Genomic DNA, 16,422 nt, shown 5'->3' with positions numbered 1-16,422 from the left:
CGCAGCGGCGGCGGCGGCGGCGGGCGCGGAGCGGGCGCCCCCCAGTGGGACCGGGGCGGCCGGAGCGGGCTCCCCCCCCCGCCGGGACAGCGGGCACCCGGCTGCGCCCAGCCTCCCCGGGGGGCACAGAGGTGGGAACCGGCCTCTCCTCCCCTAAGGAGCGCGGCCGGTAAGAGGTGTCAGCCGTTGGGGATTTTCGTTCTTTCTGTGCTACAGCCCCTGTTTGGCCTGTGATCGGTCGTAGGGAAGAGCCCTTATCTGCAAAGCCCAGTGGTCTTCCACCGTGCGTTGTAACACACTGATTTTATCACAGTCGAGTGCCCCATCTGCTTTAGGGAGCCTTTGAATGAGAGAAACTATGCTCATATAGAAGCACTAAGTACCCCCAGACTTTGCCAAACATCGTTGCCTTTTCCTCGCTGTTACAGAGTGCATCACGTCAGCTCTGAACTCGCCTATAAAACATCCTCGGATAACTTAATGCCTGTCCGGACTCTAAGCACACAGCATACAAACCCAAATGTACTCGCTGCCTCCTGGCCACAGACTCTGCCCTTCTAGGAGTAATTCTTCCTTCTAGAATAGATGAGTGAAGCCTAGGACAGTTAGAAAATGCTACTAGGAGTGATGTCAGTATCTAGTAAGTGTGTTAATAAAACACACACACACGCACACAGCTAGACTGCCGTGTTGGATATACACACTGCTTTTTTGTAGCCACTATTTCCAAACCAGTCAGCCAGGCAAATCTGTATCATTCGCTAACAACTATTTCCTGCTCTCCTTCACATGCCAGAAGATTCAAAGAAAAAAACTCCAGGTTTTCATGAGCAACCTCTTCCCCACCTTCTTCTCCCCCTCTCCTTTCCATGAGCCTGCAAAGACTTTGCTTACAAGCTCTATGAGATGGATTGCACGCACGCAGTACTATCACTTTGGGGGAGCTGCCAGGGTGCAAAGCATCTTGTCCTAAAATGTGTCCGCAATCTCTCCTTACGACCGAGATACCCGGAAAGTGTAACGAGAGGAAGAACTAATCACCACTGTGGCAGCCAAGCTCTCTGCCCCAGAACTCCTAACCCCTTTCCTATGAAGTTTAACCCCCAGCTCAACTCTTCCCCTGCCCTGCTCAGCTTCGGAAGCTCTGGATCTCGTACGCTGTTTGCGCTTCAGAGACAAAGTCTGCTCAGTTCACTCAAAAGACAGCTTTATTTTGTCCTGTCATCCATGTTCAGTAAAATGTCTCACACGTTACGGAAACACACGCTGTTGGTCTGCCTGGCTGAACCATTCACAGATTTACAGACCATAGTTTTAAGGTACAATAGCTAAAAATCTGAAGTGCAGAGAAAGATGTGAATGGATCTTGTCGTTATTTACCAACAGCTATAGGCAGTTAGCATTAACTTGATCCAAACATGTCAAGATTACAAACTACCCCAATTACATTCATCTATTGACAACGGGGAGCGTGTGTGTAAAAATCTCTTCCCCGGTGAAGACAAGACCACCGAGGGCAGCCCAGGGAAGAGGAGAAACCAGAGCTATTGAAGACAGAGCCCCTGGCACCTGGCTGTCGCGCAACTGCTAACCGCTCTGCGCTGCTTCACAGGGGAGCCTGGCGACCTTGGACACGTGCCCCTTCGAACTAAAACTTCTTTTGTACATGCTGCAAGGCCTGCAAAACTACTCAGCACCTCGCTGCAGATGCCATATTAATCTTGACAGTGTATTTTTTTAAGTTTACTGGGAGAAGGAAAGTGAATTTGAACAGGTTTTTATAATACACATGTATTTTTTTCTAGCATCTATCCCCTGTAGGAAGTGCAATGCATTTTAGTAACTACATTAACAAAGGCTAGAAGTACTCCTTAAGCAAGGGTACACAATCTTTCCCTTTCTAATTTTGATAGGACTGTTTTATAGCCACAGTTTTATAGTTATAGCAGCATATAAACTTTTCCCCCCCATCTGCCTTTGATTTGCATTGCTTAGCCGATACGCTCAGCCAAGCCCTTGCTTTGCCTCCGAAGGGGTGGGATGGAAAGCACTGTGGGAAGAAGCAAGGGAAGGAATTCACTCCCGTCCTCCTCAGTCCTACCGAGCTGACCTGGATGGTACTGACTGTCATGCAGAGAAGAAACAATGATGTGAACATCAACATCCTAGGAAGGGGGGTGTCTATTACGAGATATAATCAAGCACAGGAGGTGGCACCGGTTACAGAAGATAAGCTTTCAAAGCCCGTCCCAGCCATATTCTACCCCCAAGCCAGAGATATGCATGTCTGGAGCCTCTTGCAAATTAAGCCTCCTCCACATCGGTGGAACAAGGACATCAGTTTAAAAGCTCACTGTGCATTAGGACTTCCTCAGCAAGCACAAAACCTGAAGTCAGGCTCCTGCAGAGCTGAAACAATTTACTGTTTCCCTTCCTTAAGAAAGGCTTGCATGGTAAAGTCAGGACCGAAACAAATGGCCAAAACTTGCGTATTGCATCTACGCTGACAGCCAGCCTGAACGAACCTTACCACGGAAGCTTCCCTTCCTCCTGCTCAGCAAGCCATCCATACTGTGTCAAACATTAAAAGAGCATTGAACAAGACCAAGAAAACATCAACTTCAACATGAAAGAGCACAAACTACCACACAAAATGCATTAATGGAGCTTGGAAAGTAGTACCATTTTCTTCTCAACTCGGCACCCAAGTTCAGGAGTCACGACTGAGAACCTGTCCTCCTCCTTCCTCTATTACAGTCTGATGACAGTGTTTCTCAGTTGCCAAGGTTACTTAATTTGTCAGTAATTAGAGATCAAGCTTCACAGAAATATGTATTTGAAGACTTCAGAACGATCTCATTACTATCGCAAGAGAAGGGCTTAAATATGCCACAATTCTGTGGCACGCAGTATTTCTCTGCATTTTTCTCCACGGGCAGTACCGTCCTTCTAAAAACTTTATCATGAAAATGCTGATCTTCAATGAATCAAAACAATATTGAAAATATGAACTGTTACTTTTCAGACCTTAACAAAAAAAATTACCTATAAATACTTAACACTGAAAGCATCAGACAAGTTTCCACAGACTAATTAGCCAGCCAGAGAGTGACACATGCTGTTTAACAGAAAATCTGGGAAAAAGGTGACCCACAAAAGAGATACCTACTTAGAATACACACAGTTTCCAACCATGTTTCAGAATGCCACCACAAAGTATTATACAGCATGATGAGGTAGCCTTAGCCCTTCAAATCTTTTCTGTATGACTAATAAAAGGAAGCTAGTTAAAAACATTTAATGTTTTCAAAACTTTTTCAGCTAGCCCACAGACTCCTCACCTAGAGTCAGATACTTAACTAGCCCCATCTGCAAAAGGAGAGGGGTACAGTTTCAAAGAGAAAACAATTTTCAAAAATGAAAATTACTTTTATTTTTTCACTTTGATACCCATAAGACTACAACTGTTCAACAAGGTAAACATAACAGTTATACAAAACATATGTAAATATTTACAGACTTAACTGTACAAAATAATTTAAAGTTTACAAAAGTTTCATGCAACCTCTGTTGACTGACACAGTCTAGGAAATCTCCTTGAAGAAGCATAAAAGACCTTTGAATTTATTTATTTATTTAATGGGTCAAAAAAAGGATGCTGCAAGGCTTCATCAAGAGTAATTCTTTTGGCTGGATCATATTCCAGCATCCTGCGAACAAGGTCAAACAGACTTTGATGATCTGTGTCTTGGCAATGCATGAATTCCTGAAAGGAAAAAAAAAAAAAAGGCAGTATTTTAGAGAGATCTTTCACAACTGCAAATCTAACAAAATAATAAAAGTGCTGTCTCCTACCTTTAAAGGCTTACAGCGTCTCCTAACATATCGTCCTGCAGAACTGTGTTCATCCCAGTCCAATTGGTCGTGGTGAAAGTAATGCTTTCTGCATGACGAGGAAAATAATTTTAAGATCGCGTCAGCGCATAAAGCGGGCGGATGCTTTTCTAAGAAGTTCTGAAACACCATAAAAGTGTTCCTGCATATCCCTGTGCATTTGGGAGCTATCATCTCTTTTAGCTAATATTTATTCAGAGAGACCCGTTGCTTTTATATTACCATTGTCACGGTATTTAGAAAACAGGTCCTCCAGTATTCCAATCAACAAAGGAGCCACTGAAAACATATTTTCCATTACTGACATTTAAAGAGATGGATGCTTTCAGGTGTTCCAAGAGAACAACTTGGTCTCACCTGCTAGTAACAAAAAGACAGCTTGTGAATCTATCAACTTTTTAAAAACATTTCTTATAAAATCTGTAGAGTTTAGGTGGTTAGCAACGATGTAACAAAATCAGATATTCCCAAATGTCTTCAAAAAGTGTTCTGCAATACATGAGACTACCAGTGCAAATGAAGTTCTGACAAATCCACACCTCAGCATCACATTAACACTGCCACATAAGTACCATTTTATTTTTTAAATACTACCTGAATCTCTTCCAACTGCAGCTTTCTAAGTTTTTTCTCATTTTTAAAAAATGCATTATGAATCAGCTGGACAACTATAATAAACTAAATACATTACCCCACCCACACTTACTGGAATTCTACTATAACATGAGTTACAAGATTATCTAGATCAGCTGGCAAGAGGACAACTTATTTCAGAAAGAGAATGGACCTCTCTTTGAAGAAGAGAGAAAGATCACTGAAGCACATGTCTGAAGGATATGAAGGGACAGTGGAAGAGGCTGGCAGCTGCATTAGCATGACAGGACCCTCTTTTTCCTCTCAATATAAATCCTGATGACAGCAGGTTCTTTATTCTCAGAGTTTATAGAAAAATGGGTGTCTAATACTGTTCTGGTGACCATACCAAACTTAGCTTGAAAGACTTAAGAACATTCATACTCGGTTACTGTTCAAGAGGCTGGCATTTTGGTTGCTGGCAACTCAAGACTAAAACCAGAGAAGAGGACTATTGTCAACTATTTAATTCACCTAGATCTGACACAATTTCTTGCAATAGACTAATAGGTAACAAGAAGCCTGGAAGTCTCTTCGCTGATCTTCAGAAGCTCACAGCTAACAAGAGAAACTTTAAAATTTCTCTTATAATAGGAAAATATTAGGCAACTTACTTCTTCTATAATGAACTTACCTGGATTTCTTGATCATGTGAGCTGGCAGCGGCCCTAGTATTCTTTCCATCATTGCCAAGTGTTCTTTACTATCATGCGTCTGTGTGGAAAAAGCAATGAATGCACTTACCACCTTTTTCTACTCTCAGCCACTTGATAACAACACTCATCTACAAACAAGATGTTTGCTGGAGTACCGTCACAGTATCTTTATACATTATCACCTTAAATTACCAAAAATAGATCATGCAATGCAGCTTGTTATATAGCACTTTCCATAGTTAAGATGGCCCCTGAACAACAGAGTTCATAAACCAAGTTTTGCACAAGTAAGTTTTCTTTACTCCGAATTCCAGCAGTATCTTCAGACTCTAGACAGGCTTCATCATCCAAAAAGCCAGAACAGATTATCTTAAATATTCTGAAGGAGATATCCAAGACATCACATTTTCATTTATGCCTCCTGTCTTCACAATCTCATCCATATAATCCTTAAAAAGCCTGTGAGGTTATGCCTTTCACAGTAACAGTTAAGTACATGTCATTAAAAGATCAAAATCAGTAGTCTGTAACAAAAATGTTCAATTTAACTTTATGTACATACCTGAAACACTGTAAATCCTAGGTAATACTCAATTAGAATACAACCAATACTCCAAACATCACAAGGCTGTGACCATCCCAGTGCTGCAAAACAGGCAAAGTTTATGTTTTACTTTTCAATATATTCTCAAAACCTGTAATCCACAATGCATATGCCCATTTTCCCCCTCCACACCTCTCCCCAAACCTTGGTGGGAGAAAATGGGAAAGGAACATGTTTGGACTTCTGTTTTTAGGGTATTTCTTTTACTTTTTACTCTCAAGAATTCTAACACCACCATCTGTGAGAGATGACTGAATTATTAGAACCATGAGCAACTACTCCAGCATATGAAGACATCTGAATGAACTGTAATTAACTGTCAGAAGGTTTAAAAGTCTTTACTGACCTAAAATAACCTCAGGAGCTCTATAATGTCTTGTAGACACTAATGTGCTGTGATGCTCATCATCAAAAGTTGCACTTCCAAAATCAACGACTTTGATGTCTGTGTTTTTTAAAGTGCGTTCATCTCGCTTCTGGAAGAAAATCAAAAAGCTATTTGTTAGTATTTTTTAAAAACATGCTTAGGCAAAAGGTATTCATCACTTTATTTATCTTCAAAATACCAGTTAACATAAACGGCTAAAAATTAAACCTATGTAACAAAACACTCCTTCCAAATACATCAATTCCTATTCAGCTCAAGCTCCAAGAAAGAGGAGCTGGTAAAACAGCTGAGTAAAGACCTTTCCCACAGTAACAGAGCTCCTTTTCTCTTTTGTTAACCTTCAAGTTAACTTCAGTTAGTTGTTATCTCTGTCTTGGTTTTTTCTGTCCATTGGTGCATACGCTCATTTATATAATTTTAGCTCTAAAATAAAAAAATAAAATCAAGCCTTATGCATGAACTAGAAGCAGTGAAGTCCATACTGCTTTTCTGTCTCTAAAGTTTTTATACTTTTGAAGACAAACAGAAAATTAATCTCGGCTATTAAGCCAAGGACTGCAAAACTGACAGGCACTTCAGACTCCAGGGTAATCAGATAGAAAGCAAGATCTGACATTCCTCTCAAAACATAGGGATGCTTTAAAGAAAGGGATTCAAATGGCTTAAGAAATATGAAGGAAAAAACCTGGCTAAATTCAAACCCATTAACACAATGCGCCCTATGAATGCCAGAACGTCATTAAACAGCAAAGAACTTAACTAGTGATCACATGAAATAGTTTAGTTTGAATCAGAGCAAAGTTACTCGCTTAGCACGAAGTTAGTACATCTCAAAGAGCACAAAACAAAGTCTAGGAAACATAATTCTATCACTTGACCCTTCTACACAATTTTTTTTTTTTTTTTAAAGAAAAGTTCAGATGAAGACAGAAGTAGCCCAATTGAAGTTAGGAGAAACAAAGAACAAACTTACCATTTTGGCATTGTACTTCACTATGTAATCAGACTCCACAAACAAGATATTTTCAGGTTTTAAATCTGTATGAGTTAGTTTATTATGGTGTAAAACTACAAGGAAAAAAGAACAGTATTCCATAATTAATAAATTATTTCCTAAAGGAAGGAAAAAAAAAAGAACATATTGGACAGGAGTATTGAGATTTACTTACAGTTTATAGACTGGCAAATTTGATAAGCCATATTTCTAATGTCATTAATATGAAATGGCAGAAAGCTGTTTTCCTTAATAAAGTCGTAAGTACTAAGTCCCAGTAGCTCAAAAACAATGCAAACGTGGCCATGATGATCAAACCATTCCAGCATCTGGACACAGCGGCTTAAAAAAGAAAAGGAAACAAAAAAACCCACACCAAATGAAAACTCAATTTATTGAATAATTACCTTCTGCACATTCTTAGTATGTTGACTATTCTAATTTTATACTTACAAAGTGCTGCTTGGATCCATGGTGTTCAAGTGTTCCAACACCTGTATTTCTGAACGGGCTGCTTCCCGGTATCTACCAACATTTTTCACAATTTTAACTGCTACATGCATTCCTCTCCTTTAAAAGAAAGTAAAGCATCACAAACTGAATCAATTATTGTTAAATACCTACAACCCCGAAGCGGCCTGATTTTAATAAAAGAAACACAGGAAGATTAAAAGGTCATAGAGAATTATGAGTTGGATTAGGGGAATTTGACTTAAGCACGTTGCACTTAACCAGAACTGTTTTTATAAAGAAATCTAATACCAATCTTTCCTTTGTCAAATACTCATAGTATACACTACATTAACTACTTCTCAGTCTTATTATCTCATCTAAGGTAGAATAAACATCAGGAATCTACCTGCAAGATGATTAAAAAAAAAATTAGCAAAGTTCTCATTTGACAAAAGTACTGCAAAAATTTGACATTTTTTTCCTGCAACCTGCACAACTTGTTCTGGGTCTTTTCCAGTGCTCCTATGGAATCAGGGGAATTGAATAACTTCTGAAGTTTAGATTCTGAGTATTTTGTACTAGTGAAAACTGACCTGCACTCAGTGTAACATTCAAACTGTAAGGCTGTTACTTAAATGGAACACAGATACACATAGTTCGTTCTATCCCATTCACTCTTAGACAATTTTTAATTGTCTCTGTAGAGCTATTCAGATTCTAATGACTTAAGAATACTGTCTGCCCTCACAACACGATCTCAAGCTCCTGAACAGACTTAACTTGTGAAATGACAGAACCAACCAACCAAAGGCAGAGGAAAAAATACTAGAACCATGTCACAGAACTGCAGATATAAAACATATGGCTAAAATAATCTGAGTTTTACTAACTGTTTAAAACTGCTAGCACATACAGAAGTAGTGGAAATACAATAATTTTCTTCTCCTCCACCAAAAATGCCACCACACGGAAGTAACCATTCCATCAAAAAGGACTGGATACTGGAGTACTGTGCGTTCACAAAAACTTCAAAGGATAATTCTGATTATGGGGACTGAGGAAAGAAATTTACAGGCTGACCAATTTCAAGCAATTGCTTTCAAACAACTGCTTTCACCAAGAACCAAAACTACTTCCTCAGCATCTCACTGCATCATCTTCTAAAAGTCAGTCTCCCAAATCAATTCGGTACTCTTTACATACCCTCACATACTCTAGTTATGGCAACAGCACTTGTAGAACCAACAGAAAAACATAATGAAGCAAAACATAGTTCTCCCTCTTTAAAAAGGGCAGATGACATGTACTTAGTAATTAGTAGTTTGCACCATGTGGTTATACAGCTTGTACAGGAAAAAAAAGTATAGTTATAAAAGGGTTTATTTTTGAAAGATACCCTCTCCTGGCAGATGTTTCCCAAGACAAATGTGGTTAAGGAATTTTATTGTTTAAGACAGATTCTCAAAAGCTTAGAGAAAAAACAAAGTATTTCTTTATAGACCATCTTGTATAAAGTCAATACCATCCAAGGGCCTTTCACAGAGCAAAAGAAGAAACAAAACCCATTTCTAGTATTGGAAGAGACGACTGAAGAACCTTAAAAACAATCAGGGACAGATGTGCTATCACCTGAAAATCCTTAAAAATTTTAAACTAGAAATAAGCTTACAAGGTAGCTCTCAAAAACCGCATAATTTCTTTCTTAAATATACTGCAACACTTTATTTGAACTGCAACTTTCTTTCAAAGAAAATGTCCCTGAGCTTTAATTTCTGAGCTAAGTAGTGTCTTTTGTCATGAGATCCACTTATAAAGATAACCAACACTTACATATCATGATCTATGCACTCCACTACTTTTCCAAAAGCTCCTTCTCCTAAAGTCGCAACAATTTCATCTAAAAAGAACAAACGCAAGTTAGAATTATAAAACCACTCAAACAAGAATGAATATTATTAATGTAGATTTAAAAATGTGCCATTACAAAAGCATAATTACTTTAAATCTCAGCATCTGAATGCATTATTTTATTGGACAGGTGTCATGAAAACAGTTAGCCAAAAAACTATCTCTTGTTCTAATCTCAAGATTCAAGTTCATTTACTAATTGGAACTTTTTGAACACAGTATTTAAATTCTACAGAAAAGAAGATATGCAAAAAAACAAAAAAGCACAAAAAAAACAGAACAAAAAGAGCAATGAAGATTTCTTTAGCCCCCCTCCTCTGACATACTATTCTAAACAGACTTTTTGCTGAAAAGTTTTTAAAAAGTGTTGAAAAATGTTCTATACATCTTGCTCTTAGAACGTCTCCACTTTCACAGATCAGGTGACCCTCCTCATCATCCTCTACACTCCTGGATCTTTTCCTTCGGTGACTCTTCTGGAAACGGCACCAAGATCGTCCAGCCAATCAATATATCAGAGTGAATTCAGGGCAGAATACGCAATTCATTCAGCGGGGAGATATTCAGGCATTCAGTTACACACCAGGCCACGAACAGTTGGCAGGAGCAATTTCAAATTCAGTCCCCAGAAATTCACAGGGCACAGTTTATGTTACAGAAGAAAAACATGGCAAGGAACAGATTTTCAGATAAATACTTAAAGTGATAAAGCAACAGAAAAAACAACACAATTTTGTCTCTCAAACAGTGGCTTAACTGAAGACAGATTAAGAATGCAACATCACTATTTCTAATACTTTGCTAGCAAATAGCAAAAAACAGTATTTATTTACATATCTAAGCTTACAGTCAGGTGGAACGTTTCTATTTTTAAAATGTACACTTTATATAATCTAAACATAAAAAAAAATCAAGTAATTTTACTTCCCTCATGTTTAGAGAGAGAAGAAAAATTATTCTGAAGTCCCTAATTTGCATTGTATAATCTAATACAATTTGCTGTTTTCTATTGCAGAAATGTGACATAGAACACCTGGAGCTGAAGATGTATCAGTGGGCATCATGCCAATACTAAGAAATTCATGGAGCATGCCTTCAAAGGCGGCAAGCAGCAAACTTATCCCATCTTCAGTAAGACATTAGCTGCCATTAGCCAGGCACGTGGCTTATCAAAGTTTTCTGGAATCAGGTGTACAACTGTAGAGCTTATTCTTATCAATTTACCAGACATGCAGGTTTCATAAATCCAATTAAGCTTACATTAAAAAGGCATGTCACTTCAATTACTTTTAGTAATAGGATGTATGGCAACTCACAGTCTACCTGAAAAAACATAGTTCACTATGCTGTAAAACTACAAAGTGACAACTGTACTTTCAAATAGGATAGTTACCTGTTTTCAATTTCGAGATAACATTTTTCAGATTAATCCCAGTGATCTTAACTACTGGCCACCTACGTTCCCATTGTATAACTGACGATAATCCCATCCCCCACCCAACACTCTGATCCAAAAGCCTCACATAAGAACATATTCATGTGCTCATAAATGGACTCAACTACAAATCCTTTCTTAATAATATAGTATTTCTTAAAGTACTGTGACCAGGAATCGAAGTTCTAGCACTCACTTAAGTAGTCTATTACCACTAATTCATTAATAATAAAGTTAAAAATTACTCATACCGAATGTGATTGGTGACTGGAGCAATGATGTCTCTTATGCTTCCTTTTATGACTACTTTTCCTGCTCCGACCAGAGGATTTGCTATAGTGATGATGGTGACTCTTTTCATAGTCTCTGTGATAATGCCTGTGGTCATATACTTCACAGAAGTCATTTCTGTATTCCTCAACATATCTCCGGTCATGATGGTCTCTTTCATTTATGGCTCTATCGTCCAAATAATGACTGAAAATATATTTTAAGTGAATGTTCTCCACTTCAAAAACTTGAGGTTCCAACAAGATAAGTGACTTGAGCTGAGTTACAGAGTTACATAGTATCTGTCTTTACACCAAGAATGTTTTCTAATTGACTCCCTCCCCAAAAATAGTGGAGCTTTTGATGTTACTTTATTAGGAATCTAACAACATCGTCAGTCTCAAATACATAGCGGCCATCCACATGAACAATATATAATCCGTCCACAGTTTACACAGTAAATAAGAAACTCAGACTCAAAAAGGAGAAACGCTTCCTAAAATATACTGAGCAACTCAATTACAATCTCCAAAGTCACAGGATAAAACGCTCTTGATACAGCAATAATCCCCTTCTATGCTCTCAAAGCTCAAAGTGTTAAAAAAAAAAAACACCAAAAAACCTGGAGACTGAGAGAAGTAGCATTGTTCTTAGTGCTCTGCATTAAACATTAAAACCCTCAGAGAGTATCTGGATCAAGGACCTTCTGCACATAAAAAAAACCTTTAAGAAAGCTGCTGAGGCAAAGAGCCCCCATATTGCTGTACACCTACCCCTTCCAGCATTTTATAAGTATGAGCTCTTAAAAGAATTCCATGGGATCATCTTCTCAAGGAAAAAAAAACAGAAAAACACATCTTTCCAGTGAAAGCAGTGTGGGAGAAAAAGCAAACCACCTCCAAATTAGTAAGAGAAACTCATACTTACCATTGTATTAAATGATTAAACAAACCTTCTCTTCCTTTTGTTCCCGTTAAGTAAATGAAAAGGCATACTTTTTACTTGAAATTTAATATTGAATGTATTCAATACCAATACTTAACTGCCAATAGTGAAACAAACTAGTAACATTTACTTGTTTTTATTAAAGAATTTCTATTTAATGATTCAGGTACTGTGTTAACAAAACCAACTACCTCTTAAGCTTGTCTTAAGCGAGCCAAACCTTAAGGAATTGCCAACTTTGGGCACTCAAAAACTCTTATCCTGAAAACATACTTAGTTTAGACACGATAAGAAATATTCGCGCTACTCAATTCAGAGTCTTATACCTTTCTGAAATGTGATTTGGTTTATAGTGCTTGCTTTCTTGTCCACTGCTGTGGGACCTTTTCCTGCGTTTACGGCTGCTACTGTGCTTTCTTTGATCCCAGCTCTTTCTGTCGTCCCATTCAGGACAATGAGATTGTTTTGAATGCCGCATCTGCCACTGAAAAAAACAAATCAACAAAAATACATAAAAGACAAAAGCATTACACTGGTATTTGTAGATGCAAGTCAACTACTGTAGTTTGATCAAATATGACTGAACCAGAAAGAACCATTTCCTCAAATAATTCTTTTTCCTCAGCTTCCCCCACACATTGTTTTGGTTTGGCGAGCAGACATAGCTTTCTCATTGTAACACTGTAACACTGTTACGAAACACAAATCAAGAGTAAATAGGCCAACTCATCTTCACTTAATAGCTTCAAACATGTCATTAAAGCTTGTTTTAAATAAACTCTCAAGTGATGAAACAGAATCATTTCCTTAAGGAGTTTTCTGTGGGAGAGAGACCTTAATCTTCAGACACCCTCTCTGACAAAACCTGGATTTAGTTCTTCATACTATATTGTACATAAGTTCCTACATGAAAGTCAAGTATGTACAATCAGTGTAAAAACTTCTCTCACAAATCTATTTACAGATCACTTAAACAGACACTTTTTAAAGTTTTAGCAACAATCACAGTCAGCTCTGACATATTAACACATAACTCTGCAGTACTGTGAGCCAAACCACAATTTTTGAACCCTATTAGCATGCAAGTATGTGGGTGTTTTACAATTCAGCTGATTCACCAAAGACAAAACCCACCAGCTTCCGTTGCTGGATGTTATATGCAGGAATTCTGTGTTCAAACAGGTACATGCACAACTGAAAAAAAAGGAAAGTAAAGCACAGCTGTAGAATTAAGAGCTTAACAAAATCAACCATTATTTGTTTACTCTTCTTTGGCAGGAGTTTTTGAAAATAACAATAAGCTTACATATCTATTTCAGTATATTCTCAAGAATGAACTAACACAGGACAAGAAAAAGTTTCCATAGTAAGCGGTGACAGCAAGAAAAGTAGTTCAGAAACAAAGACAGCACTAAAAAAAAATCATGATTGTGTAAATTTACACAGAACAACGTTGGTGGCCTCTATGCCAACGGGAGGCATTAAGAAGGAAACTTTTAGGAAGGAAGGAAACTTAGAAGGAAACATGTAAATGGCAAGCCTGTTCTGAGAAAGAGGTTTTCTGATACTTCTATAATATTTGTGACAGACTGGTAGTTAAAAAAAACTACAATAGACACCTGCACCAATGTTTTTTACAGAAACCTGTTTTTAAAATACAAAACCAATGCAAACAGAGTAACAAACTGTTCAAAAATAAGTGACTGGTACACCTTTTGAGTCAGTCACGATCCAGGTCTCGCAAAAATCATATTCACTTATGATACAGTAATAAGAAAAATACTAATGTATTGAACAACAAACAAAAACACCTGAAGGATCAAGACAAAATTAAAACCAATTAGTGTTTCATTTACATGCCTGAATTTCTTCTCTTCTTACACAGCTCCAAAGCCATTTTCCTCTATTTTCAACCTACATAACTCAAATTATGAAACCACTCAGGTTTCAGTTATTCTACTTTTGAGGTGAAGAGTACCCCCCCACACTCAGTTATAGGTGAATTGAGGATTTTACTTTTGATTGTGGGTTTTTTTTTTTTCCTTCCCCATTTGGCAGAAGGCAGGCTGCACTAAGGCTCTATAGCGGACAAATATCTAAATAAAATCACCATTAAAGTGTCCTGCAGAAGGGGGCTTGGGGGTGGAAGGATGGACATTTGACACAGAAAACTGGAGAAAAGGTTTAGCTGAAGACTAACTACTGCTTAACTACACTCAAGTGCACACAGAATTACTGGAATTAAAACGGAAGTTGCAAATTCTGCCGCTAAAGGAGCTAAGTAAATGCAAATGAGGAGCAAATTGTTAGACTGGGTCTGTGTAAGGCCCGAAGTGGCCGCAATCCATGTTACAGTAGGAGCCACCTTAAGATTTTTTGAGGATTATGCACTCCCTCTAAATTTATGCACTGAAGCACTTATGTAATACTGACAGCTGACATGAATATATGCATTCCTATAGCATGTGGTCCTAATCCATATCGCAGGCCGTTTTCACTCCCACATTTTGCCATAAGGTTTCTCAAACAGGAGCCACGGACCTTTTGTAAAAGATCCATATATAAAGCGCCTCAGGAAGGCCACAAAAGTCCTGCCATAAGCTGCCTACACAGCAATTCCTAAATGTCTCTCCTCGAAAACTTGGCAGGCTGTACAGATCGGAGGAGGTCAAAGGCTTACTCCTTTGAGATGACCGAAGTCCGCCAGGCCAGGCCGATCTGAGCGCCTGGGGTACAGACACGTAGGAGCAGACCCTACAGAAGACACCCACTACCCCAACCCACGGCCACGAATTCCACTCCCACGCCAGTCTTCCCTCGGGAGGCCTCTGGAGCCGTGGCGGGGAGGAAGGGCTCGTCTCCGCTGCCATCTGGGCAGGCGCCAGTCACCTCCGTGCAGGCCGGGCTGAATAGCCGAGCTGCGCGGCCCCCAACCGAAAGTACCCACCGCACACGAGGCCCCAGCTCTGCCCGCCCAGCCGCCTCCACGCACCTCCGCAGAGGCCCTCTCCGCCACAGGAAACCCTGACCGGGGGGTCCTGTACCGAGGATCCCTCCTCCCACCTTAACACCTCCTCACTCAACCCCTCACGCAGGCCTCTGCGCTCATCCTGCTCCCCGGGCCACGGAGGCGACGCGAGCAGCCCTCCCCTCACCGACCCTCTGCACCCCCTCCGTTTTCCCGCTGCTTCGGCCCCCTGGAAACGAAAGGTAAAGAGGAAAAAGGGAAGAAGAAAAGAGCCCGAGGAAGAAGGCCGCCTCCACCACTTACAGCTGAAAAAAAAGGCGAGCGAGCCCCGTGTCCGCCCTGCGCACGCAAACAAAATGGCGGCCGCAACCGAGCGCGGAGAAACTGCTTCCTCCTGTCCTCTCTCTCTGTCCCTCTCGCGGCTTCTGTGCGCCGTGACGTCAGACGCACAGCACAACGGGCTGGCGTAGGACAAAGGCCGCCCCCTAGCGGAGGTGGGGGGAGGGGGGAAGAGCCGAGCCCTGACAGGCACAGCGGGGAGGGCAGAGGCCCCGCCCCTGGTGGAGAGGCCCCGCCCCTGAGGCACCGCCCCGCCCCTGAGGCGCCGCGGTTGTAGCTGGCATGGCGGCCGCTCTGAGGGGAGCCGGGTGGTCTCCGCCCGGCCCAGCGCGCACGTCTCGGCCTGGCCCTTCCCCGCGCCCCTCTGGGGGAAAACTTCTAAGGAGCTTGAGGCCGTGTGGGCTAGGGACCCAAATGCATGCAGGAGGTCAAGCAGCGAGCCCGGGTTCAAAGGCTACTACCGAGCTGCAGGGCCGCCCTCCTCTGGCGCCCGCGTCGGCCCTGAGCGTTGCCTCGTCAAACGGGTGGAGCGGTGCAGAAATCACACAGCCAATTAACTCCTCCTAATAAACTCGCCAAACGTTGTGTTTAAGCAGTTTGGTGTCCAGGTTGATTCCACTGTTAGGCCTGGCTTCATGCTCACACTTTAAGAGTAGCTCGCAGGTAAGTGCCAAGCGAGTCGTTTCTGCGTGATGCTAACAGGCTGTACAGTAAAAAAACTAATAAAATTGATTACTTGCCCAAGTCAGCAACTTGCAACTGCCCCCCCCCCCCCATGAGTAATTGCTCTGACTGCTGAAAAGAGAGTGTGGGCATTGCTGAGTGTAAGCAAATCGATGTTTCTTTGTCCTGGGACAGACGCAGGAGATGCCGCAGTGGTGCTCCCTGTGGAGTCGGGGTGCGACTGGTGCACTGGTCGGACACTGCTGGTGCAA

General features: G+C 40.6%; 1 protein-coding gene across 1 annotated transcript; it reads right to left on the bottom strand.

Annotated features, from left to right (window-relative positions):
- Positions 1–3,399: 3,399 nt before the first annotated feature.
- Positions 3,400–15,523, bottom strand: CLK4 (CDC like kinase 4). Its single transcript, XM_050905109.1, has 14 exons — positions 15,452–15,523; positions 13,315–13,374; positions 12,507–12,664; positions 11,217–11,442; positions 9,916–10,006; positions 9,453–9,519; positions 7,623–7,739; positions 7,345–7,511; positions 7,149–7,243; positions 6,134–6,263; positions 5,746–5,828; positions 5,162–5,241; positions 3,856–3,943; positions 3,400–3,766 (listed from the first exon to the last, which is right to left on the bottom strand). Exons 2-14 carry the CDS (start codon positions 13,366–13,368, stop codon positions 3,629–3,631), a joined length of 1,494 nt encoding a protein of 497 aa, XP_050761066.1. The 5' UTR covers positions 13,369–13,374; positions 15,452–15,523; the 3' UTR covers positions 3,400–3,628.
- Positions 15,524–16,422: the final 899 nt, after the last annotated feature.

Source organism: Gymnogyps californianus, chromosome 14 (genome assembly GCF_018139145.2).
Source record: "Gymnogyps californianus isolate 813 chromosome 14, ASM1813914v2, whole genome shotgun sequence".
In the NCBI taxonomy this organism is placed as follows: Eukaryota; Metazoa; Chordata; class Aves; order Accipitriformes; family Cathartidae; genus Gymnogyps; species Gymnogyps californianus.
The sequence above is the reverse complement of the archived record's forward strand: the minus strand, read 5'-3'. Positions and strand labels throughout refer to the sequence as shown.